Genomic DNA, 27,370 nt, shown 5'->3' with positions numbered 1-27,370 from the left:
CCAGAAGAGCTTACAATCTAAGAGGTGGGGAAAGTATCACGCAATAGGAGGGGAGATATGGAGTAGTGGAAATTAGTGAGGATTTAGAAGACAAAAGAAGATGGGTAGGTAAGTTCGAAAAGATGGGTTTTAAAGGCACTTTTACATTTGTGCTATAAAGGCCATCGGATTATTGAATATATTTGCAGGGTTGAATATACCCAGGTATACTGACCTGTCCCCGTTCCATCGCAGGGCCCCACCATCTTCTTAATTCTTCTCTTCCTAGTTGGTTATCTTGATTGGCTGGGCAGTGATGATGCAGGCACACAGGAGTTCATTAAGTACTGGCATGGGCAGCTCAGCATTTTTGCCAGTTCTTTTGAAAATTTGCAACCAAGCAGGGCTTTATTGAAGAAATAAGCATTCCTACCTGCCTGATTGCTCTTATCAACTGTCAAAATTGCCAAGCTGTGCATGCCTCTGCATTTCGTCATCCCAGCCTGACCAATCAAGATGGCTGAAGAGGGAGAGACTGCAATGCCCGCTACACAACAGGGGTAAGTATAAACTGGGTTTAGTTCTGCTTTTCCTAAAAGAGGGCTATCTCAACCTTTTTAACATGGAGGAACCCCTGCCATTATTTATGATATGCCCAGTTCGTGGTACATTAGTCTAGTGGTCAAAGGAATGAAAGTCTTTTATATTGTTGGTCAATGGGAAGAACGCCCCCCTTAGAGATACCAAAAAAGATCATTGGTATCAATGGTAAATGACGTGAGAGGCACAAATAACTCATTGATCAAGGAAGCCCTAGAAACCTCAGGAGGAACCCTTGTTGAGGAACACTGGCCTGGAGACACTTGTCTTTTTCTCCATTGGGAGAAGAGGAGATTAACCTTCAATGATTTTGTTGTTCTATGTGACTGGACTAAAACGAGACTTTATGCATATTATTGCTCGCTATCTCGCATTGGTTTAATTGGTGATACCACCAAAGGTAGATTCATGGGAAATGCGGAACAAGTTACTTGTATATAGTCTAATTTCATTAAAGGAGTCAATCTTTTCCTTCAAAGATTTAGATGGCACAAACATAGAAGACAGTCTAAAAATTAGGCACAAGGCTCCTGTCTGTGACATAGGTACAGGTCCTGGGTCAGCATGTACAGAGGTGAGCACCTGAACTAAGAGGGACATGTACAATTCTAGAAAAGTGGAATTTTGGGGAAGAGGTAATTTGGTAAATTACATCATGCATTTGCCCTAGGGCAAGGTTGGTATTAAGTAAATCAATATGAAGAACATGCTAGTGGATGGTGCTCAAAACGATTTCCAAGCCAACACAATAAATGCGCTGTGCCAAAACTCAGCGGCATACAATAGGGAAGACTGGGGGGACTTGCTCAGGCTGAATCAACTGGTTGACATGTAGAGAGTTCCCATTTCTTTTGGAGAAGCATTAAGAGGCAGCAGATGACATTAGATACTCTCTAGGTAACACCAGCAATTTACAGACAGAAATTTGCACCTTATCGTATCCACCATATTGTATACGTTTTGTACCAAAACCTTGTACTAAAAATGAACAAGCTTAGCCCTAAAACTCAAACTCCCTATTTATTAATTTACTTTTTTCCAAGAATAAGGATAGATTCAAGAGTCACTTCCACCTGCAAATTTAACAGAGTTGGTTAAGGTATTGTTGTAGACTGTAAAAAAAACTTTTGTATGATCTCTTCAGTGAAATAAAACATTGTAATGTAGAAGAAAATCATTCAATCTGAATTTTTTTGCCTATTACCGATGAAGAACCAAGCCACCTCGACGAAAGAGTTATTTTGTTTTCGTTGTCCAAACCCATCAAGACTGAAATGAGTAAATGGACAGTCTGGGTGAATTTTTTTTAATTTACTTTTTAAAATAGTGACTTAATGCTCCAGTGTGTTAATTTGGCATGAATGATTCTGGATAGGCTCTGAATGACAATAAAACGTCTTTTAACTAAGGGTGAAACTCTTCTATGGTAAACATCAGACAGGAACTCAATACTAATTCTCCTTCAGTCAAGGGAAAACCGAGATATTTAAGTGGGACTGAAGGGAAATTAGACACTTCTAAACAAGACCGGACAGCTTATTTCCTTTATCTACAGGCCCAAGTTCACTGCTAAGGTCACGTCTATGGGCTACAATCATCACGGAATGCTCTAAAATTCTCATTTTAATCCGATGAGTTGTGTCAGGAATATGTAAACCCAAAATTTGTTTTTTGAGTTTTGATGTATTGTCCCACTGTACAGGTAGTCCCCGGGTTACATATGAGATAGGGAATGTAGGTTTGTTCTTAAGTTGAATTTGTATGCAAGTCGGAACAGGTACATTATTTTATTAAAAGCAATTAGGACAGATGTTTGTCTCAACATATTATTAGGCAGCATGGCTAATCACAAACAAAGCAAAAAAAAAAAATCTTTATGGAGCCTAAACATTCATTAAGTTCTGGAGCAAGCTGCTGTGCTTTGATATGCAAAAAGAAAACAACTGCAGAGTTTGTCTTGGTCATTAAAGAGTTACAAGATGTTGCAGAAGAGCTAAGTCCTTAAGATCACCCACAACCTCAGTTGTGTTTAGCAAAAGATTTCCTCTGCAAGTCAAGCCTCTGTCCTGCACACAAGCATCAGGGAAGCGCTGATCGTATCTAGGAGTTGTCCCTATGTCGGAAGTCCTTAACTCCGGGACTACCTGTATAGAGCTTTGATTTAATGAACCTGTTGCAAAGCTAAGATACTAAGATGTAACAGCACTGTTTTTTTTTTGGCTGACAACGCTAAACAGCTGCCTCACAATTAGCAGCAACATTGTCCGTCTGCAATTCTAGCTCCTTCCGTTGGCTTTTGGGTTGTCTATTTCAGGGGTTCCCAACCCACCGGGCCGCGGACTGGTGCCGGTCCATAGCTGGAGAATTGGGGGCCGCAATTGACAGTAGGCAGGCCCTCCCTACACTGCTCTAAAACTAGTGACAGTGGGAGCACGGGTGGCTCTCCTCACACTGCTTAAAAAGGAGCTGCTTAGAATGGCAGAGTAATGTATATAAGGCTTACACTTCTCTGCCATTCCCAGCAGCTCTGCCACTTGACAGCACATGACTTGGCGTTGTTGGCCTATTGTAAGTTCAGGGTGTCTGGAAAAGGAACTTTGTAGCAGATGGCAAAAAACACTTATTTAAAAACTGTATATAGTAAGACATGATGAGCAACCGACTGAAAAATAGATTAAGGGTTTACATTATTTTTTTTATATGTATGTTGATTTAGAAATATAACATACATACATTGTAGAAGCATGCTCACTTGAATGTGTCCAAGTGGAATCACTGGATTTTAAAGATACAAGCATCCGACCAGTATATGCTTGTTCAGGTCATTTTCTACTTGTTGGGAAGTTGGTCCCAATGCAAAACAAGGAACTCAATCCTATGTTCTACAGATTTAGTAGGACATAGGAAATAGGATATGCTGAACTTCTGCAACATGCTGCGGCAACCTTGACCTTAAATGCAAATGCAATGCCTCAACACATGTAAACAAGTTGTGCTTAATGAATGACAGGAGCAAAATACAGCACCCCTGGTATGAGTTGTATGAAAAAGGAAAGGCAGAATCAACAATGAAACATAGCTACACTTACAGCGCATATACATTGACACTGCAGAGTTGACAAAGGCAAAATATTATTCCCTAATGCAAAATTAAGACATTGTGTTTAAAAAGGCTACTTATGCATCCCAATGAGGAGCCACATAGTAAGGTTAGATATGTAATCTATGTAGGAAGCTGGGAGCAGCTTTCTGTGCAGGAAAGGAGGATGGCGCCCGACCAATGATAATGCAGGCCTTGATGTCTAAAACACACATATCCCAGCAAGGTAACTAATAAAAACTTTTACTGTGGAGGTTGCACAGTGACAGAATCTGCGCTCAAGTATGGTTATGCTTTAGCATGATATAATTGCAGTCCTTCTCACATGCAAGAGATGAGACACTATGAGAACAGAGCACCAGTATCTGCACCTCTCATCATTTGGAACTAGAACTCTGTAGTTTCTTATCATATTATCAGTATTTAAAGACTTTAATTTTTGACTGCCATAATAAATCAGGCCACTGAGTAGCTTGGAGGATTGTATGGGCACACAATATGGCCAAGTATGAGGAAACCTGACCATCACATTAATTAAAAGCTTGTTGGAAATTCCACTCCAAACCCATGGGCAATAATATGTTGTTGCCCCTGCGCTCTCTTCAAGGGTATAACATCCTCCACTCTTCTGGAAAGACCTTCCACAAAAAAAAACTTGCCTGTGGGAATTTGTTCTCAGCCAGTTAGGTAGGAACTGAGGAAAAGGCAGACCTGGTTCACAACTGGCATTCTGATTCATACCAAAGGTTTGATTGGGGTTGAGGTCAGGGCTCTGTGCAGACCACTGGAGTTCCTCCACACCAGATCCATCCAACCATGTCTTTATAAAGCTGGCTTTGTGCACAGAAGTACAGTCAATTTGGGACGGTAATAGGCCTTACTCAAATATTTTACATAATTTTCTTTGTATGATGTAACAATAGATTTTACTGGAAACACCTAAACTCTGGAGATACACATTCCTTGACATAAGGGTAGATGTGATGGACAGGTGTTCACAAACTTTGAGCCATACAGCGTATTTGGGTAACACGCATTACTCATCTGCTTTTTTTACTACATTTATTACAAATACCATCTGCTTTTATTACTACTTAATGCAAACTGCTATGGGAAAAATAATGACCTGATTAAGTTTAATTTTGTATATGGGGAAAAAAGGCCATCTGATTGGTCTAAATTTTCCCATCAAACTTACTTTTGAAGAGGAGGAGTCACACTCTTGACAAATCCATCCATACCCTGTTTGTTTAGGAGACTTTTTCAAAGGTGGGTCCAGGCAACCAAAGTGATAGCAAAGTTTACATTCATCACACCTGCAGGATAAAAAAATTAAAGTTACTAAAGAGCCCTACATAACCCTCAATGTTAGTCAACAAATCCAAGGTGTCCTGTAGGCTCCATTAAGTAGGATGAGTGCCACGTCTGTGCTACTGTGCTGAACTACAAGAGGCATATTATTGTATCTGAAGATTAAATAAATCTATTTCAATGGGTTTCTGTAGAAATATGTTGCATTTCTTTGTTTTTCCATGATCTTGGATTCATCCGACAAGCAAGGGAGTGCTTGAAACCGCAAACACATCCTGTGCTGCAAATGCAGATCTACCCACAATTCCTGTGTAGGGTAACCGTGTAACAAAAAAAAAATTTATAAATTAAAGACATGAAAATGTTAATGCTGCAGATCTGAGCTTTTCGATGCCTATATAACCTTGAAGAGCCTGAAGACTTAGTGTAATGGTACACAGGCAAAGGTAGGTTGATGTAAAAATATAGTTATGTATAAATGTAAAAAAAAACAAAACTGTTAAAGCAGACCTAAACTCAACATTTTTACTTTACATAAAAAGGTAGCCAACCCGTTAAAAAAAAAAATAAATAAATAAAAATTTTTACTTTATATAAGTGCAACACCGCCCCTTTTACTGCCGAATACAGGCATGTGCAGAAGGAGCATTTTTTTCCAAATGAAAAAGATGCCGATCTCACGCATGCGCAGTGAGTATAATTAAAGGACAGCGGGACCGCATCAAGGGAAGGTCCAGCCCCATTGAGGGATCTGTGGGATTAAAGGTAAATGTGATTTTTTTTTTTCACTTTAGTTCCGCTTTAACATTTGCAATTGATTTTAATAAGTAGAAATTAGAGCATTTATGTCAACCAGGATTTATCAGTATGTTTGTGACACAGATTTATAAACTTGCTTAAAAAATATTGCTAATTTTTCTTTAAAATGTTCCCATTTTGTCTAGTTTGTAATTTCTACTAAACTAAAATGCCATTTTAGAAAATATTGCTACACTTATCTTCCCTTTTGTGAACACATTTGGTACTTTTTATTCTCCACTTCGAAAGGCTGCAATTGATGTCAGTTGTGTTTGTTGTAAATACATTTTAAAAGCTGGTGATAGTTTTAAGTGAACCGAGTATCTGATCAGTACTTCGGAGGTATAACAGTGCCTCTATTATAATCTTTTTAAAGCTTGCGATCCTTTCGATAATTCTGGCATTATTCAAGTGAACAGATCCCCTAGATTGTAAGCTCTTCAGGACAGGGTCCACTCATCCTCCTGTGTCACTGTCTATCTGTCTGTCATTTGCAACCCTTCTGCAAACCAAAAACAGCAGAAGAATCTCATACCAACTACATTGGTGGTTGGGATTGCTTTTTTGCTGTAGGCCTGGCCATCTTGCAATCATCAAATCAATTATGAGTTCCGCATCATATCAACATGTGCTTGATAAGAATGTGAGGCTGTTTGAGAGTTAAAATTAAACAGAGAAACGGGGATTCTCCTACACATTCTCTGGTCATGTACTGTGATATGTCCTTTTTGGGGAAAGGTTAGGGAAATTGTACAAAAATTCACTATCCCTGTTCCCCAGAAACCAGGGTTCTTCCTGCTTCATCACAATGATAGATCAATAAAAAGGGTACTGCCGGTCAGTCGGGCGATATCTGGCAAATGTGTCCCACACGTGTGTGCAGGAGATGTCCGGAGCCATCACTTTAGCAGTGTAGTTCCAGCACATTAATGAGATTAGCCTTTATGAGCACCTCACTTCTAATATTTACGGTACTGAAAAGAGGTTCCATGTATTATTGGTATTAGTGCTTACAATTTGCTGAGAAATAAATGAGGGAATATATGGAATACATGAGCAAATAGAATGCAGCAGTGAATTGATGTTATTTTCAACCAGCTACCTCTATTGTGTACGGTACTTATAAATGGGATCTGTTTGTATAATATATCTTTACCTGGAGCAGAACCTTCCCATTCAATCCCCATGGCTCTATACGAATGCCCCTATTCTTCACTCTTCTTTTTGTCAACCTGTTTTCTCTATCTATTGTGTTCTCTTTCATTCAGGAACATGATGCCCTTTGCCTTTTTTTGCTCATGGTCCCTACAATGGTTCGAGGTAATATTTTTAATTTGTACAATTCTCTGCTTTTGTGACTGTTCCACTATGCTACATATGTAAAGTATTGGGGTTAATGTATTCCTCCTGTTTATGTATGTGAATTATTTACTATGATTTGTTTTTTTTTTATCCCTGGAAAAACATCTAAAAACAGAATATAAATGGATTGTTCAAAACCGTAGTTTAAAAAAAAAATGGGGTGGATTTTAAGAACTGGTTTTAGGCAATGTTGAATTGAAACCCATTGAAATGTTGCTTTTATTTAAAGCAAACACGTAAGAGCAAAAAATAAAATAAAACACTGCGCAACAAAATTCATTTTACATAGAGACTGGTCCTCAGTAATGCAAAATGTTTTTTTGCTACACAGCAATAGCTGCTTCTGAGATCAAGGGTGAACTGCTGTTTTCTATAGTATTTATTATTACTAAACTGTATTTATATAGCGCTAACAAATTACACAGCGCTGTACAATAAATAGGGGTTGCAAATGACAGACAGATGCAAGCAGTGACATAAAAGGAATAGAGGACCGTGCCAAGAATATCTTACAATCTAAGAGGTGGGGGAAGTAGCATACAATAGGAGGGGGGGGGGGGGGGTATGGAATGGAGGTTGAACACTGAGGGTTTAAGAGACAGAAGAAGACGAGTAGTTTAAAAAGATGGGTTTTAAGGGCCCTTTAAATGTCTGGAACGTAGGGGCAAGCCGGATAGGAATGGACGAGGAAGAGTTCCAATGAATGTGTGCAGCCTTAGAAAAGTGGTAGAGCCAGACATAACACACCATACCCAACACAAAAACAATAAAAACATTAACTTTACAATTGTACAAAAGTCAGATCTACATTCTATTTCCCCCTTGTATCAGACTGCTATTTTCTATTACGCCAGCAAACAAGAAATATCAAAAACAGAAAAAAGTCCATAAAAAATGGCACCAGCAAAGTACTAGAGCAATATTCCGCCACTGGAAAAGGACAAGCAAAGTGTTATATATTTCAATATTGTACAATGAGTTTCAGAAAGGTCACTGTGCTGGAAATATATGTTCCCATTCTCAGTCTCATTACACAGTGAAATCTTTATGCTGTACACATCACCTCTCTGTGCCTGTTAATAAGCTTGAAATGATGTGCACGGCCTACTGTAATCCACAAAGCTCTCCGGCACTCCTCTGTCAGATCCTGGTTACTGCAAACAATTCACCTTCTGGTAGTATTGCCCTGACAGGTTTCAGGGTGCAAATATTAAAAGAGAACCCTGCTTGACAACAAGTGCTGCAAAGAAAATGCACCGTGAGTTAACATACTAGTTCGCTTGCTAACATATCTTCAGCCAAAGCAGTGTTTTTTGGAATGGGTGAGTAAACATCTGCCACGTTTTTATGGCTTTCCTTATACCTTGTCCCCTGTCCTAGCAATGGTTACAGAGACAGGAGGTAAAGGGAAATTTGTTCAATGGACAGACACACAAAACAACAAACGAGTGGAAAGTAGGGATGAGTGTAATTACAACCAAAATCAACTGTATTTAAATATCTGCGGAAATACTGTGTAGTTAAAGCAGAACTAAACACACAACATTCGTTATGATGTTGGTGTTCAATCCCAAAAGTTTTAAAAGTTGGGTGGGAAGAAATTGTAGGCGGGTGGCAGCCCCTGTATGGTGACTCAACTCTTCCGTAATCACCTAAAAACTGCCGGGTGATTACTGGTGATGAACCCAGCTAAAAGGGGCGGAGGAGAACACTGGAACATCATCACCTTATTTTTTTTTTTACCTGGACGCGATCTTTGGCCATCTTGATTGACCATGACAAGATGGCTGGGATAACCAGCAAGTGCAAGGAAATCGGGACTGCCAGGATTCCCTGAGTACGAACATCGAGAGAGTATTTGTAGCTAAGCAAAATATGACAGCTGGGTGACAATCAGGCAGATAAGAACCATTACTGTAGATGGGGCATTGCTTGTCCCTTTCTGCAATGACCACCTGTCTGATCGTAGATTTTTTAAGTGGGCCTTTAATTCCTTAATTAGAAACACATTTCAGGGTGAAATAAAAAAATACCATACAATTCAGCCTTTTTGAGTGGCCTCCAGGGCAATACTGAAAATACACAAATCCTTTAGGCATTAGGGATGCCTTAAGTCTCTGCGTGTGTGTGTTTTTTCCTGATTAAATTAGTTTATCAATGCTATATATGATATCTACTATGGCGTATGATAGCCTGCAAATTATTATTTTATGATTTAAGGTTTACAAGCACTTTAAAAACCTTTGCCCTTGCTTTGAACACCAAAGTATGCACATGTTCTAAACAAGCAGTAAAAGCATGAAAGCAAGCCCTCATTGTAAAGAAAATGAAGCAGCTCTTGCAACTCAAAAGACCCAAGTAATTTTGTTCCTGTGTGCGCAATGATAGCTTTTTTGCAGTCTATAGTACATACATGCTGCAGAGATGATCCCAGTAACTGGGAGGGCATGTATGAGTTTAACCAGAAAAATGTCTGTGTCTGGTACACTTTATGTGATGAAATGATTGAGCAGGGAGCCCTTGTGTATGCAGACTTGGCCACTCAGGATGCATTTTATCTTCATTACTTTCCCGTCTTGTTAAACCCCTTAAGCGTCTAATGAAGGAAATAAGGCAGAGATGAACTGGCAGAAGCCATACACAGATGCCACAATCAGAGAAGGTAGTTTTGCTGTGACGCAGCTGGTCACATCAATAAGGAAAAAATGTCCTTGCTGCTCTGAGCTTGTATTCTGCTCCCTGTGCTAGGAAGTTCAGGGAGCGGAGAGGACCGATTGTAACTGCAAGCTTTAACATCTTAACTTTGTGAAAATGAAATCCAATCTCTGGCCAATAACTAATCTCTCCCACCCTCCTCTAACTAAACTCAAGCATAAATAAAACAAGATCTATTTGCTTTTTTTTCCACCTAAAGACAAAGTCATGTGACACTCCGTTACCAAGTCTTCTCTATTCTTGTAGTAAATTAAAACTTCAGGCAAATCTAACTTTTTTTCATTCCACTCAAGGTCCCTCTTCTCCAAAATGAAGGTCCTTTCATCCAGTGCTTCTTCTTTAAAGTAGAATCTTTACCAGTATCAGCTGATACAGCCCAGTGGAAGTTGTACTTCTAAAGCCACTGTGCAGTGAAACGCCACATCAGTGGTGCCATATGGGCTTTCCTCTCCTCTTAATCTATTGTTTCCAAACCAGAGTTTCCTCAGAAGTTGCTAGGGGTTCCTTGAAAAATGAGCTCCAAGGTCAGTTTAGAGCAGTATTTATCAACCAGGTTTTCTCCAGAGGTTGCCAGGGGTTCCTTGAACAATCTGTGTCTTTTGGGTCAGTTTAAGTGACACCAATATTCTTTTTAGCTATACGTAAGGATGACATTTTTCCCCAAAGACCAGCAATGTAAGAGGCATTCTTCCACTGACCGCCACACTAATTTACTTTGAGCTGTGGATATAGTAATTATAGCAGGGGGCCCATGAAGACCTAAAAGTTATTTCAAGGGTTATTCGATGTTGAAAAGTTATGAAAGGCTCCCAAGCCATGTTGACTGTCTAGGAACAAAATAGGCGGTGTGAAAGTTGTGAAACCACCCAGTTCTAGAAACGTTATCCTATATTGCATGTCAGGAGGTCTGATTAGGAGCTGATCCCTTCAGTTTATGACAAGGTGTGAACGGTTTTCAAAGTGCTGGAGTAAAGATTTAAAAACAACATTATATGTGTAAAACACAAGGGACTGAAGCCCCCCACCCCTGTTCGGGGCATATCTGCATGCAGTGAAAACAAAGGCATAAGTGCCACAGGCGGGCCTGTTGTAGAAAAGGGTCTGCAGCAGGAAATGTACATTGATAATTTAGAACACACATTTTATGAGCAATTCAATTTTAATGAAAATAAATTTGTGCCAATCAGGTCAGTTTAAGTGACACCAATGATCTTTTGGGCTATTTGTAAGGGTGACATTCTTCCTAATGGCCAGCTATGTAAGAAGCATTCTTCCTACTGTCCACCATGCTAATGTACTGTGAGCTGTGTATATAGTAAATATAGCAGAGTTCCCTGAAGACCAGAAAACTATTTAAAGGTTTCTCCCCATGTTAAAAACGTTGAAAAAAGCTGGTCTGTCAAAGAATTCACAATTCTGCCCAGCTATTTTTGAAATATAAACACAAAAACATGATTATGACACACATTCTCCTTTACCTTTTAGGAATTTACCATTGGAGCTTAAGTAGCTTTCAGGTATTTTTCATTTTAACAGGGTAAAATATGGAGTATATGTTGGTATTAAGATTTACTATATATAAATTTTAATTTGACCTGACATACATTCAAAAACTACATATAGAGCTCCTTCATGACACACATGTAGCCAAGAGCACTCGGCCCACTTCCCGAGTAATTGCTGCATGCGGTTTGTAAATGGGTGTCAAGCACCAGAGCTTCCACCAGTGACAACACAGTGAATGCTGATCAATTATACCTGGATGGTTAACTGGCAAACCGGCCTTTTATCTGGAACTCGGTCAGAGACCGTCTTCATAAATATCATGAGCTGTCATGCGGTCCTCTCTTTTACTTCATCATCAATACTAAAGATGACAGCTGCAATCTGGTTGTGTCCTAGGGGCCGATGCAATATTCCAGAGATACAGTTACATATGTATTTTGGTCCAGTTAATGTACTCCTAACTGCAGCAGAATATGCATAAATGTATTTATCAGAGATGGCAGGATCTCGTTTAGCAAATACAAATCCAAGCTGACAGTCAGGCAAGTTTCAGATACATGAGGAAGGGGAGAAGATGCATCCAGGCTGTCCAAATGATTTGGCACTGTGCCCTTGTAGTCTCACATGTATATATCCTCCCTGTGACATCAGACGCCATCTTTTAACAAGTTATTTTTTTTCATTTCAATATAATATCGTGTGATCTAGATTTTTTTTTCATAATTCCAAAATGTTATCTACATATCTACATATATGTCTACAGTCATCAGAAAAAACAATGGGCACTGTTTATAAAACATGGAATCAAGCATTCACTCGTAGTAATATTTCAGGTCCATGCTTTTCAATTGTGTGTGAGATTCCCTGTTTTATAAATACAGTCAAATGTCAAACCTTCTTTTCCTGCTAGGCTACGTACACGTGCAAGATGATTCTTGTTCAATAATCGCCTCAGGGCTAGCCTTGGATGAGAATCTGGAGTGTACATTGCTCGTTGTTCACGGATCCGTCCTGTAATAATCCCGACAGTAATACAAGTGAACGGAGAGAACGCAGTGGAGTGGCGCTCTGTCGTTCTATCCCCACCTCTACCTATAGAGCAGAACGCTGCTGTATGTACAGCACTCGTTCAGTCTATTGTCGTTGGAAAGGATCATGAAATACAATTATTGAATGTGTGTATGTAACCTACATGAGGGGTGAACAGCAGAATATGGCTTTTCAACCTTTCACTTTCAAACGTTTAAAGCAACCGTTAGGTTCACTTTAAATATAAACATTGAACGCACCTATACTCCAAGCCGGAATTATCTGTCGCCGGGTCAATAGTATGTTGCTTTTTCCTATGGAAAATTAGTTAGGAGTTGATCAATATGGTTGATTCCGACTGTATAATGTAAATGAGATAAACAAGATAATGACTAAGACAAGAAGGAGTGCAATCTAATTTTATTTACTGAGCTCGGAAAAGCCATTCAATTTCATTAGAAGAGTGGAAATCTTATCAGCAGGCTTGCAGAAAGCTAAATGTGCACACAGGGGGAAGGCAGCTTGGACTGAACATTAGACAAGCCAGCTACTCAATACGGTTTGTGATGGAGGTGCTATAGTACATACACTCAAGCTTTTAAAGCGAGACAATGGTGTATTGAGTGATTGATCAAAGTAATTTTCTTAATAATTACCAAAAATTATGTGACGGGTACTATTGACTATATACAGACTTGTAACTGCCGTCTCTGATGCTGTGTTCTCCCCTACCCCTTTTAGCTGGGTGCACTACCCAGCTGTTTTCGGATGGTTACTGAAAAACTGGCTTACAAAATAGGGGTCACCACCTGCCTACAGCTTCTTCCCACCCTGCTTAAAGAAATTTCAGGCCAGAAAAATGTGATGGCTATTTGTATGTCACAGCCAGTGCAATCAGTCCTCTTAGTGAACAGCGCTTGCCTAATTCATGGATCAGTCCCAGTGGATCCACGAACAATGAATGATTGTAATACAAGTGAAGGGGAAGGGTGCCGCTCAGTCGTTCTCCTCTCTTCATAGAGCAGAACGGCGCTCTATGTACAGCGCTCGTTCATGCATCTTTCAGTCTTTTGCCATTGGAAAGGGTCATGAAAGAACCTTTCCAAAGACAATTATTGAATGTGTGTACACAGTAAACACACAAGATCATCATCACATCATGCTTGTCTTGGGTGAGAATATGACATGTACAGTGGTTACCCAACATCGTTCAAGGATACAAAGATGAGAAGTCAGAGCACTAAAATCACACATTCTGATGCTACAATACGGGCACTCTCTCCTTGCTCAGCATTACAAAACGTACAACCTGTGCATTTCAACAGACTCCATGGCTAGCACAAAAGATGCACATAGGATAATTAACAATCCAACCATTCAAGTGCCAGTTCCATGCTCTAAAATTGTACAATGCTCTTGTAAGCAGTAACACGCACCTGTAATTGTTGCAAGAGCTCATTATTGCATGCAGTGATCTTTTACATGTTATACAATCTTTACCTGTTGGTAAGCAATCATTCCCTGCTTTCCACTGATACAAGAACAATACCTTAATGTTTCCGGAAAAAAAAAAAGACAGCTCTTATCTCTTGCAATCATAAATGAGAGATGGGCAGCCTAAGCACACATTGCCAGTTGGGCTTCATCTGTCTCATGTCTGAATCTGGGCATACGTGCTGCAAGTCAAATTCATTTTTGTTGTTCATGATGTACACTTTGGCATTAGGCTTCTGCTAAGTGGTCCCAAAAGGTCTTTATGGATACAGTGAACACACATTAAAGTGAAACTAAAGTTCCACTTTTAAAAATGATCAGAAAGGTCAATATTGAAAAAGGTCACTTCTGCAAAAATCCCTTCTACCTGTTTATGAAGGCATGGAACTGTATAAAAAGCTGACCTGTGCATGTGCAGCTCAGCTTTGGTTGCCGGGATACCTGGCAGTCCTTGCTTCCTTTCCCTTCTATTAACTCCCATGCACCAGTGCGGAAGTTACGTTTTCCTGGCCCGACCAATCAAGATTGCCAGAGATCCTATTTAGGAAGAGAAGACAGAAGGGAATGGTGGTGCCCTGCACCAGTATGGGGACAGGTGAATATATTGCAGTTCTGTTCTGCTGTAAACAGCAACTCAGATCAAAGTGACATTATTTCTCTAAAACCCCACAACCTGATCTATGGAATTGGAAATTAAAAAAAAAATTGATCCATCATGTACAACATATGTCTCTCCCATTCTATTCAAAATTTTAGAACAAAACAAGGACTTGACGTATTTTACTGATCACTTTTCCACTTACAAAACGTCCTGCATATAAAACTTCAATATTAAATAGCAAGCATTGTTAATTTAACGTGTAACAGTTAACATTTCAATGGGTCCCCAAACTCAGGGCACTTGGTACATTCACATACTGATTTCAGCTGGAAGCACCTAGAACTCCAGTGCCTAAACCAGTGCTGATCTACTGATCTGAAGGGGTAAAACACCATTCTCATTATCATTTACTGAAGGAATGGCTCTGACCTCAAAAAGTGAACATCTGTTATCTTAGAGAACACATCTAGAAGTGTTAATTGGATCTAAGTAGTAAGCTAAAAATGCAACGGCTGTGAATTCCTTCAGAAAAATGTACTCCAGGAAGCTGTACCAATGATTTCCTGACATTTATTGTGAATAGGCTTGAGCTTCTACCCCTTCTTGATCATTACCCCCAACAATGTTAAGCTGTTTGCATGTCACAAGATTTGCACCACGTGAAAATCTGACACGTATCCAGTGCTCTTTCATCTGTCATATTAGATTGGCAGCTTTGACGTAAGAAGGCAAAACCTTGCTGCTCTACGAAAGTGGAACCTTCTACACAAAGACACAATGAAGAACGAGGAACAAAATGCAAGTAATAGGAAAAAGCTCAGCAGCATGGAGACCACAGTTACTTGTCTTTTTTAATTGTATTTTTGATACAACGTTCACAGAATAGGTCCTTTTTAATTTAAATCCCAATTAAAAAATGTGGCATCAGGCAGGTCATTATTTTAGAAAGTGACAGGCCCTCTCTGCAAAAAGTATTTTTACCTGCGTGATTGATGCCCACCTTGAAAAATGAATGCATGCTTCCCTGGGTAGATACAAGGGAAAGGCCTTGATAGTTTATACTTTGCCATTGAAAGATAACATGCACATGAACTGCTATTGGGAATTGGTATAGTACTGATTTTGTTACTGTGTACAATGATATGTATACATAATAATTTGCATACCAGGTATACAGGATATCATCTGTATACTTGGCGATATCCTGTTGTTCCTACCCCTTCCTTATGTTTTTTATTGTAAGTGAAAGGTGTTCATGTTAGGTATCACTATGAGTTTATTACTCTATTCTACCCACCCCCCCATCCCATACCCTTCCCCAAAACTTTCTAAATAAAGAATGTTTTAAAAATACATGCGCAGCTAAGCGTTTGTGGCCAGGAGTACCCAGCAAGCCTGGCTTCCCATGCGGGAGCTGGGACTAAATGGACTCCACTGCGCCTGTATGTGTGTTTTCCAGTGTTTACCATCAAGATAGCCAAAGTTTTCGATGCAGAAGAAAAGAAGGTGGAGGCACCTGTGTTAAAAATGGGAAAGGCGAGTATCCTCAGGGCTTAGTTCTGCTTTAACACCTTTATGACTCCTATGTGGCAAGAAAACTCAAACCCTGTAGCTCTGCTTCCTTTTATTGGAGGATGTACCATCACCTTAAACCTTACACTCTAATTTGGAGGAGAACATTTACAACAATTAAAATCACCAATCAAAATTTCACTCCAGAACCTATTCTGATCACTATTCCAAGCCAGCTTCCAAAGTCTGATAATAGTACAGGAACCTTCAACCTCTCCCTTGCGGTAAATCGTCAATATATCTACAATACATTAATTGAATGTATCCTTAATTAGTAGATGAAAGAGAAAGAGACAAAGAAGATCAATGAGGCAAGAAGAGAGAAGCCCAGTAAGAAGGACACTGCACAACCTGCAGCCCCAACTCTAATTAGCCTAATGATTTCTGCCCTCAAAACCTGTAACACGAAGATGAATATGAAGGCAGACAGGAAAGGATTGCACTGATGACATCACTAACATCTGGACTGCGTACATCATTAAAAAATTAAATAGAAAGTGCTGACAGCTGATTGAAATCAAAGAAATATTTTTGTTGGAGAGGAAAATGTAGAGAGGGTGTGTATTCAACTTATTAAGTTGCAAGTATAGAAGAATGCCGGTTGATCTGCCAAAAATGTACGGAGCTCCTAAATTTTTAGTTTGAACACTGAAATTCGCCTATGTTAGAGCAAAGGACGCCTCTTCCTCAACTTAATAGCATTAGGGGTTGTGTTCTGCAGTTCACTGCAAAGTTTTGGATTTCAGTGCAACAGGGGCACTGTGCAAACAGGAGGGATTATTGCGTATTTATCTGCTTTTATGTACAACAAATAATGCATCCTGCCTTTTGAAAGCATGTTGTGCTGCACTGTGCTAGGGAGGTGTGCATGGGTTACTATTAAGATTTAAAGGCAACTCACCAACACATGTCTTTTGTGTCTTTAAATAAACAAATAGTAGGAACAAGCCTTTTAGACCTTAGACCAGTGTTTCTCAAACTTTCTAACGTGGAGGAACCCTTAGATTAACTTTTAGGTCTTCAGGGAAACCTGTCTATAATTACTATATCCCCAGCTTAGCATTATCTTAGTGGTGGTCAGTTGGAGGAATTCCTTTTATATTGCTGGCCATTGGGAAGAATGTCACCTTTAGAGATAGCCAAAAAGATCATTGGTGTCATTAAACTGGCCTGAGAGATACATATTGCTCATTTCTCAAGCAACCCTTCAATCTCTGGAGCAATCCTACTTGAGAAACACTGCCTTTAAGCTTTCCAATACACTTTTAAAAACGCATGAGAAATGATGTGCTCATTGGCATGCGGTGTAGTAGGTCAGTCCATTTATTTTAAATCAACACAACGAAACAGAAAATCGTGCATGCTGTGCTTTCGTACCTAACACAACAAGGTAATACACTGCCAAGATTTGCACTGGGATAAGTTCTATAGATTGCTTTAGGAAAAAGCTGGATGCTTTTCTAGAAGCACAGAATATACTGGATATTAAAGTAAAGACAACAGAGTTTGTTGATCCAAGGAACATCGTATTGCCTCATGGGATCAAAAAGGATGTTTTCCCCGTTTTAGCAAATTGAACAAAGATTTATAATTTGCATTTTTTTTGCCTTCCTCTGGAATAATTATGTCAAAAGGGTTTTCTCTGGTTCATGTTTTTTTCCTTAGTGGTTGGTTTTCTATTGGTGGTTCTTTTTTCAATCTAATCATGTGTGTTGTTGATGGCTTTATGGAATAATATAGTACACCAAAGCATGTGTGAATTATTGCAAGAGAATGAGACCTTTGCCTATAGTTGGTATTGATTCTCTATGAATATTTAAACCAACCAAACCTGTATCACAAAAATATCAGTGTTTCATTAAAGCAGAACTAATGTTCCACTTTTAGGAATCTATGATCAGGCAGGTCGTTATTTCAGAAAAAGATGGATGATGTACCCTGTGCAACAATGTTTCCTACCTGCCTGATTGCTCCATGGAACTGTATAAAAAGCTAAGCTGTGCGTGGGCAGATCAGCTTTGGTAGCCAGCAAAGCTGCCTGATCACTCTGGGAAAGTGTCAAAAAAGTTGAGCTGCACATGTGCATCATCAGTTAGGGTTGTCAGGATACGCGTCAACCCTGGCTTCCCCTGTTCATTCCAGATATGAAGAAACTCCTGTGTGCCTGTGTGGGAGTTACATCCTCCCCGGCCAATCAAGATGGCTGAATATCATGAAGAGAAAAAAAAAAAAAAAAGAAGATGGCAGCACCTTGCAAGGGAATGAAGACAGGTGAGTATTGCGGCTTTATGCCACTTTAAAATCCAGGCACCCAAAGCAGAGCACATTCGTTATAGCAGAAATACAGTTTTAGCAACTGGGTTAGGAGCTACTATAAAGCTTACCAAAATGAGCACCATTTTCATTTAAACAAACTCCATTATTACAAGCCTCTGTTGTTCTATTGCACAATAAACTGAATATTTGACATAAAGCGCCATGTATTATTTTGAGCACAGAGAAAGCTAATTAGCCAACACATTATCCTAAACAGACAACTGCAATAACATGCTGGAACTTAAGTTGTTTTACTATTTTTATATCTACAAAAGGGGAATGTAGTAAATAAATAAAGACTGTTAATATATATATATATATATATATATATATATATAATATATATATATATATATATATATATATATATATATATATATATATACTACGTAATAACATCTAGAAGCGTCTCCATGTTTCCCATAATGTAGATTCTGCCAACTTAACGTACACGTTGTGGGCGATTAATAACAACGTTTTGTTTTTTTTTGCGTTCATAACAGTCTCTGCTTATTGCTCTTGATTAAATGTGATTTTGAATAACATCTTTAATATAACAGGGCTATTAGAGAAGCTGCGGGAACTCGCAAGGCAGGAGGGAAAAAAAAGTGGTTTCCATTCCTGTCTGAGGATAACAAAGCACTGCTGACTCCCTTAGGAGGCTGTCACTTGTCAGTGGATTCCAGAGCGCACAGTCGTCATCTTAAGGACAAGTTGGAGAACGAGGGATATTACTTTATTAGGACAAGTGTGACAAGCCATTTATCAGGAATTTTCTAACACTGCACAAATCAAACCTTCTCAATGGGCAGGAAAACGCACGTCGTGGACGTTCTAAAGAGCAACTGATCAATTAAACTCATACTAAAGACAAAGGAAGAGAGTATAGCTGCTTTAGTCCGATCTAAATTAAGATGGAAGATGAGAGAGGCCATCTGATATGCAGCAGCATATGGTAATGTATATAGGGTTATCCAAAGCAAACTGCACAGAGCTGCAATATTTATTAAGATAGATTTGACTTTAAGACGTTATAGGGCAGCGTTTCTCAAGCAGGTTTCCTCCAGAGGTTGCTGGGGGTTTCTTGAGCAATGAGCAGTTTGTACCTCTCAGGCCAGCTTAACTGACACCAACTATCATTTTGGTTACCTGTAGGGGTGACATTCTTCCCATTGACCTCAACACTAATATACTGTGAGCTGTGGATATAGTAATCAAAGAAAGTGTTCCTTGAAGACCTGAAAGTATTTTCAAGGGTTTCTCCATGTTTAAAAGTTTGAGAAACACTGATCCAGGGGCTTACATGCATTAAAAGCATTTGCCATGATGGGCAACTACGCACAATATAAGTGCAAGTTATGTAGATGGGTATAAGGAAGAAAAGAGAAACTGGGGTTTTTTCTTTGGCAATTCAAATTATTTTAAGTATCATAGGTCACATACAGGTGTGACAGATAGTTTCAGGAACATTTGAAAAATTGTAGAAATTATGAAAGTAGGTCAATCCCATTAAAAAGCATGGGATAAATATGACTGGATCCTATAGTTATGAAAAACAAGGTAGAAACTTTTCGTGTACCAACACGTTTCGCCAACAGGCTTCTTTTGAGGAGGGGTTTGAGGAGAACATTACAATATATTGGAGGTGGGAACCTTCATAAATGGCTTGGCTGCCTTAAACCTTACACTGGCACAGATACTGTTGGTCCAAGATTCTCTAATAGAAAATACCCTAACATGTCTTTAAGGACAGGCTGATTTATGCAGCACAAGAACTTCTTGTGGAGCCCCTCCCATATTTTATGAAGGTTCCCTTCCTTGAAAACGGAGTCTGTCAAATTGCGTGGAGGACAGATTGGTCTTTCCTTCTCCATAGTTTTAGGATAGTGCAAGTTATGCCAAAGCTTGATTGCCCTATTTCAGTAACGACAGCACCCTGTTCTACCCCAGCACTCTACCATTTGGTACTACTGGCATCTTCCTCCTTTGGCAATAAACTAGCCAGTGATGATGCAGTTTCAGTGGTTTGGTGATCATTATTCCAACACCCGGGTGCTTTCTTCGGCAAAGATTTGTTGTGGTGCATTAATGTGTGCTGCATTAAGACAGACCTATAATCAGAAAGATGACTGTTCTTTGCAAGTATTCTATTAAGAAAACAAGTGTCCTATATTGAAAACTTAGAATGGATCTGGTCCAGGATTGAAAACATTTGTTATGCAAGAAGAAAAGGGAAAAGGATTTTTTTTGCAGGTCCTCACAATAACTTTTTCTGTTTCCCAAGTCACCTTTGTAGAAGATCTCCGCCTGCGGTCAGCAGCATAAAGGAGGCACTTCCAGCAGTTTAAAAAATGTCCAGACACTGCTGGAGTCTGTACCATCCTCAAAGCTTTCGACTACCAGCTGGTAACAAATGATCCTGCTTATTACATCATACCTAATAGAAGCTGTACCAGTGATAAAAAGCCTAGGCAGTGGGAAGAAATTGTAGGCGGGTGGCAGCCCTATATTGTGACCCAGCTTAACAGCAAGTACTCAAAAAAAAAAAATAAAAAATAAAAAAAAAATAAGTGGTTACTGAAAAGTGGTGGGTGGTGCGCCCAGCTAAAAGAGGCCGGGGAGAACACTGCTAGGCACTGATCACCCCCTGTTGATATGAAAGATTATAGACTTTATGATCTTTCTTAAAACTATTGCGAGACTAAATGAAGTACAGTGCTGCTACCACTTGCTCATGTCAGTGAACTGCTGCCTTGGGGGAAGGGGGCTACGTGTAGCTTCCACTGCAGCAGCCCAATAGAAAATGAATGGGGGTAGCAGTAAGCAGTTCAGTACTGCTCATTGCCAACTGATGTTAAATGTGCAAGTGCTGGTTCTCTAGGAGCCAATGTTATTGTACCAATGACCAAGGTGCCAGTTGCTGGGAGCCATGCAGGATCCATTGGTTCTGCTGCAGGTTCTAAATCTACTAACATTTATATTACAACCAACATATTTAGGAACCCCAGAAAATTAGTCTACAAAAAATTACATACTGCAGCTTTATATAAAAAATCTAATCATTAATACATGCAATTATAAATACAAACTTCATAAAAATACTTTTTAAATAAAATGATTTTCTTACCACCAAGTTACTAAATAATGAAGGTTAAAGAAAACAAACCAACCCCAGTAAACCTAGAAGAGAGTAGAGGGAGTTGATATTGTAATGCAACACATGTCTCTGCATTGACAAAACGGGTAAAAAAAAATTATCAAATTAATTAGCCAAGAAAAAAAAATCTCAATAGGTCAATCCAATCTTTGCTTTTAATCATCAATAATAATAGTCTTTTAAGTTAGTGAGATAAGAAAACTGCTTTATCACAAGAACAGAGACATAATTAAGCCAAGAGTAGCTGTGTGATAAAATCAATAAGATAAAATGCACTCATAAATTGATTTGCACCAGTGGCATGTTAAAAAAAAAAACGTAAAAAAACAAAAACATTACTACAACAAACAAAGCCGCCTGTCTTGTGATGTCTTCATTCAGACACTTAACTGACAGACTGAGACGGTACAGACAATTCTAAAAAATTGTATATTTAAATTTAAAAATTCATATAACCCCCAATTCCTCTTACAGCTCTGACAGCCACTTGTACATTGAAGTGGTGTCCTAATATTCATTTAAGGTCAAAGGTTTACAAGTGTTTAAATAAATTAAAAATTAAAATATAACAAAAGTTTTTTCTACATTTCTGAATCTTCCACTGAACCATACAAGAGGTACAATATATTAGGAATGTTGCAGCCAGAGTTATCCATCCTTTCCAACATTCCTCTTCTGCTGTCTCTCTTTGTAGTTTTCTTCATTGCCTTCCATTTCACCTTAGAATCAAATTCCAGCTCCCGTGGCTTTGCCTCAACATCCCTCCACAGTTCTTGTACCACTTACCTCTCTGACCTGATAGAAAAACCTTCCCCCAGCCCCTCTCCACTCCTTCAATGACCTACTAATGACTTCCTCACTCATAACCTAGAGACATGGAGGGCTCCAAAACTTTTCTAGAGCTTCCCCCACTCTCTTGAATGGTTTTCTACATCCTATTCAGCTTGCTCCAAGTTTATGCACATTTAAAAGCCCTAAAACACATTTTTTTTCAAACTTGCCTACCCTTTTTCTTCTGCTGGGTATTTCTGGCCAAAAAGCTTGGATGTCCTATTCCTGCAAGTAGTGATCTACCTAGAGGGGATGGTCCCAATCCAGAAGCTGTGTCTTCCAATAAATGGAAAAGAAGAAAGTTTCAGCTAAAGCTACACAACTGGATGACTTTTGATGCCGATAAAATGTGTAGCTCCAAAACCTGACAGGATAGAAGAGGTTCCAAATGTAATTTTCTTTCTTTTTTAGATCAGTTTGTACTAAATTATCAATATACAACCAGCGTGACTGCTTCCTCTTGCCATTCTTTTTTGCTTTCCTCTGCAGAAATAGATCGGTAGGTATATATCAGCCAGCAAATTATTGAACATTGAATGTATGTATAAATAGCCTTCAAAGAGACCAAGGTGAAGTTCAGAATACTAGAATTAAAATTCCCTGGAAAGGACGACTTCCAGCACCCTGAGTTTTTTGTGTAACAGAGTGGCCAGGTTTATTTACTGTCAAAAAGAAGCCCTGGGTGGGTAGGTAGTATCCCTATTATGTATTTCCATTTCACAACCTCAATATTAAACTCGAGTATACCTTTAGTATCCCTTGCCCAATGCAGTTTGAAATCTAGGGCACACAATATGCTTCAAGCTGAACAGTGCTAACACCTGCTGTAATTATGTACCAGATAGAAAAGTAACGATAATTAGCATATGCTACTTAAAATAACTTTCAAAAACAAAAGACATTACAGCAGCTGAGGCACTTAGTTGATTTTTCAGCTCTCTGCAGATGCGGGAGAGAGAGAGAGAGGAAAAAAAAAGACTGAAAAATAAAAACAAGCTCACTGTATGGCAAAGCATTACAGTCGGCGTAAATTGGTTTACAATATTCCAGAAAAAAAAGGCACTTTGATAAGCTCACAAGTACAGCATTAGAAAATGCAAATTGGCAGCCTTCAGCTTCTGTATTGTTTCTTTCATGCAAAAGACTGGAATTGCCACTGGTGTTTTACGATTCCTGTTGCCTGACTTATCTCTATTTCACAGCAAGGAACATTACAAGCTGTTTCTGTGTGTTCCAAACGAGACCATACAGCTTCCATGCAAATAAGAAATATAGATTTTTTTTTTAATCGGTAACCAAAGGAAAAGAAAAAAAACGAAAAAAAACAAGAATTTTCTTCATCCATGACATATTTTTGAATTTCAAAACATATAAAATATTTGAAAAAAACAGCTTCTTTGTATTTATTTTATAAATTGGAACCATATAACACAGTACCATAAACAAAACACACAAAGTAACTTGTCCATTTAAAATTTGTACTTTAAATAAAAGGGTAAAAATAAAAATCAACCCTTTCATGTAAAGTAAAAAAAAAAAACACCTTTTTTTTCCCCTTTTAAGCGCTTAAAAAAAAAAAAAAAAAAAAACAAGTAAAGCCCCTCACCTTCTGTCTTTACCACTGCGGCAATGGGAAAAAAATTTACTGAAAAAACCATCGGAAGATCGGAAGTGTTTTTCTTCCCATTTACAGCAGGTGCTACCTCACTTGATCCCCCAGCCTGCGCAATGCAAGATCAGGTGACGTAGCAGAAGAAGAAAGAAGACAGACGAACAAGGCGGCACCTCCGCACCAGGATGAAGAAGGATTCTAAGCCGACACAGGACCCAATCGAGGAAAGCCCCGGAGGGATCAGGGGCTCTGCAGAGTTGGGCAACCCATTTTTTTCAAGCTGCATACTTATTGTTTTGATCTTTCTTAGAGAGCCATCAAAATGGAACACGTTTGTGCATTACAGTTCCTAGCAAGAAATTTTTTATGAATAAAGTTTCAAATAAATCTAATATTTTAAGAGGAAACATTCTCCCATTTTTCTCTTCCAAGCATGCTCAGGAATCCAAACGGTTTAAAAGGCAACCAAGAGCTTTAAAAAGTACATAGCTTGATTTTTTTAAGTTTTATTTAAAGGTCTTACATTCTGCAATGCATGATCGGGTCACACTGTAAAGTTGCTTTAATATTAATCTGCTACATTGCTCAATGAACTGTGCCTCAGTGAATGTGCCCATTAGAGTTGCTGGTATAATAATGACAATTAGAAAGGGAGGTTTAATTACCTCCGCTCTTACCCTCCTACATCCTACAAAATCCCATGAATGTGCAGGATTGTAGCCTAAATACCACTACTATTTTGGTTATGTTGACATGGTCATTAAGGACAGCATTACTAGTTACCTAATGCCATAATTTGATACGTTTTCCAAGATAATTTCCAAAGGATATAAATTTACACACTTCTATGAGAAGCAAAAATTAGTACATAGATTGTAAAGTAGCCTCAACAGGCCAAGTCAAACAGTCTTCTTGTTAGAAAGTAAAGGAAAATCCAAAACTTCAATTCCAAGATTTCATTTCATATTTCCTCTAAAACAGCTGTGTTTAAATACTTACCAAACTGGGCATCATGGGTAGCCACTGACTTAACAAAAGGCTGCACATGTTATTTAGTGAATGCAGTACAATAGAAAATTGTAAAGACTACAGCCATGCTAGGAGAAATGATCAGAGAAGGCAGATATGCAAGAAATAACTAGGAACTGGAGATGGTTAGTCTAGAGACATGATAGAAAAGATAATCATGGCCCAGAGGCCTGGTGCAAGAGATGATCAAAGTCTAGTGACATGCTACAAGAGAGGAGCAGTCTAGGGACATGCTACAAGAGAGGATCAAAGACTATGAGAGATATAGAGATTATGGCCAAGCTACAAGAAATAGTCATGGACCAGGGACATTGTACAAGGTATGGCCAGACAGTATGGACCTACAAAGCTGGAAGAAAGACTACATGAATGCTAGAACTACTGACCTTTCAGTTGTTCTACATTTATCAAAGGAAGGGGAAAACATGATATAAAGCACACATAAAAAAAACAAAATATTCAAACAAACCAGTTAACTACTAGAAGCTAGTAAAAAAAACAAAAAAAAAAACGTTTTTCTAAAACATGGAATGAGATCAGCAAAGGTTCTGAAGGCCCCATGGCCCTAATGGGAATGCAGGGTCCTAAGTGACCAATACTTGTCCCTAACATCAGTTAAACTCTTAATGCTAAATAAAATCCTTTATAGAATACTCATCTAATCCAGCACAAGAAGTGGCTATTCTAAATGCACAAAAGTCATGTGTCAAAAAACTAACAAGGAGGGCATGCTGATTAGATCCACCGATCCACGGTAAGCCTTACTCTTTTATTCTTAATAAACCTGTTTTACCAACACTTTAACTTCATCCATTAAAAATAGAAAAAAGAAAATCAGTAAAATAGTTCTAAGTTGAGAAGGTGATGCATTTTCAACAATGGGACATGGGTACAAGAAGGTTTTTGTAGTAAATATAGCATTTACATCCATTAAACAGAAAACTAAATTCCTGTAATTGTCCGCCTATTGTTATTCTCAGGGGGAATACTGAAGGTTTATGGCTCCTACGCTGTACATTAGCATTGCATTTGCTAAAAACACGACTTTAATTAGATCACATCCAGAGGTTTGTGTAAAACTAAGATCTGAGTCGGGGCAGTCATTCACACCATGTGTACATCGACTGACGTTTTGAGCTTCTGTAGGGGGGGTGATATTAATTGTTTTCAATCATCAAGTAATAATTACCATACAAGATCACTCACTTTTTGAAAAAAATGTATATGAGCATTAATCCTTTTTTGTACAAAGAAGAAGAGAAAGGAAGGTCTTCTATGTCTGTTCATATAAAGGACAGGATTATGCCTTCCTCCTGGTTATCAGAACATAAAAAAACATTGAAGATTATTAGAATTGACCTGCTGATAGGGGTGGAGCTAGGTCTACCTTCTGTTCTAAGTGCCATAGACAACAAAAGTCCCTTTTGAGCTGAAAGTTGAAGGAATGTCTACTGCTATGTCTAATCAGTGCTCAACCCAGAAATTTTTTTAAGCTGGGTGGAAAGAAATTGTAGGCAGGTGGAAGGCCCTGATTTGTGACCCCAACTCTTCAGTAACCATCCAAAAACAGCCGGGTGGTTGCTGAAAATTGCTGGGTGGTGCGCCCAGCTAAAAGGGGCTGGGGAGAACACTGCTAATAGCTCAGTAGAAGGACAGGAATATGCCTTCCTCCCCGTTAATAAATAGATAAAACATCCTTACAATTGACCTGCTGCATCATCAGGTCAGATTGGACTGCTGCTAGGTAGGGAACTATGTCTGCTTCCTGTTCTAGACGCCATAGATAGCAATAAGCCCTTTTGAACTGAAAGTAGAAAGAAGATCTTCTGCTATGTTTATTGGTTCAGCTGAAGGACAGGATTATGATTTTAGTAAAAACATTGAGGGGCCTTATGATAGATCCCCTGCACCCCCAGGTTGGACTGGCCAGCTAATGGGGGGGGGGATTTAGTCTACCTTCTGCTTTAGGAGCCATAAACATTGATAGGTCCTTTTGTGCTGAAAATAGAAGGCATGTTTTCTGCTATGCCTACTAGCTCAGATATAGGACAATATGCCTTCCTTTGTTTTATCAGATAGATATTAGCATGCCTTCAATGAAAACATTGAAGGTTCTAAGACATGATTGACCCACTGTATTCCCAGGTCAGTTTGGCCTGCTGCTAGGTGGGGAGCTAGGTCTACTTTCTGCTCTAGGTGAAATAAACAATAGGTCCTTTTGCGCTGAAAGGAAGGTCTACTGCTAGTCTAATACCCTGTTTCCCCGATTATAAGGCACTGTCTTATATTTTTTGAAATGCCAAAATATGCCCTAGGTCTTATTTTCAGGGGATGTCTTATTTTTCCATGAAGAAGACT

General features: G+C 38.9%; 1 protein-coding gene across 1 annotated transcript in view; it reads right to left on the bottom strand.

Annotated features, from left to right (window-relative positions):
• Positions 1-27,370, bottom strand: part of PHF14 (PHD finger protein 14) — a 150,536-nt gene that overhangs the window by 51,301 nt on the left and 71,865 nt on the right. The window contains exon 19 of the mRNA XM_072413424.1: positions 4,878-4,995. Coding sequence (XP_072269525.1) covers positions 4,878-4,995 — 118 coding nt within the window. The remainder of the gene's footprint in view (positions 1-4,877; positions 4,996-27,370) is intronic.

This window comes from Pyxicephalus adspersus, chromosome 5 (genome assembly GCF_032062135.1).
Source record: "Pyxicephalus adspersus chromosome 5, UCB_Pads_2.0, whole genome shotgun sequence".
NCBI classification, from domain to species: Eukaryota; Metazoa; Chordata; class Amphibia; order Anura; family Pyxicephalidae; genus Pyxicephalus; species Pyxicephalus adspersus.
Note: the sequence above shows the minus strand (reverse complement) of the source record. Positions and strands in the feature narration are given on the sequence as shown.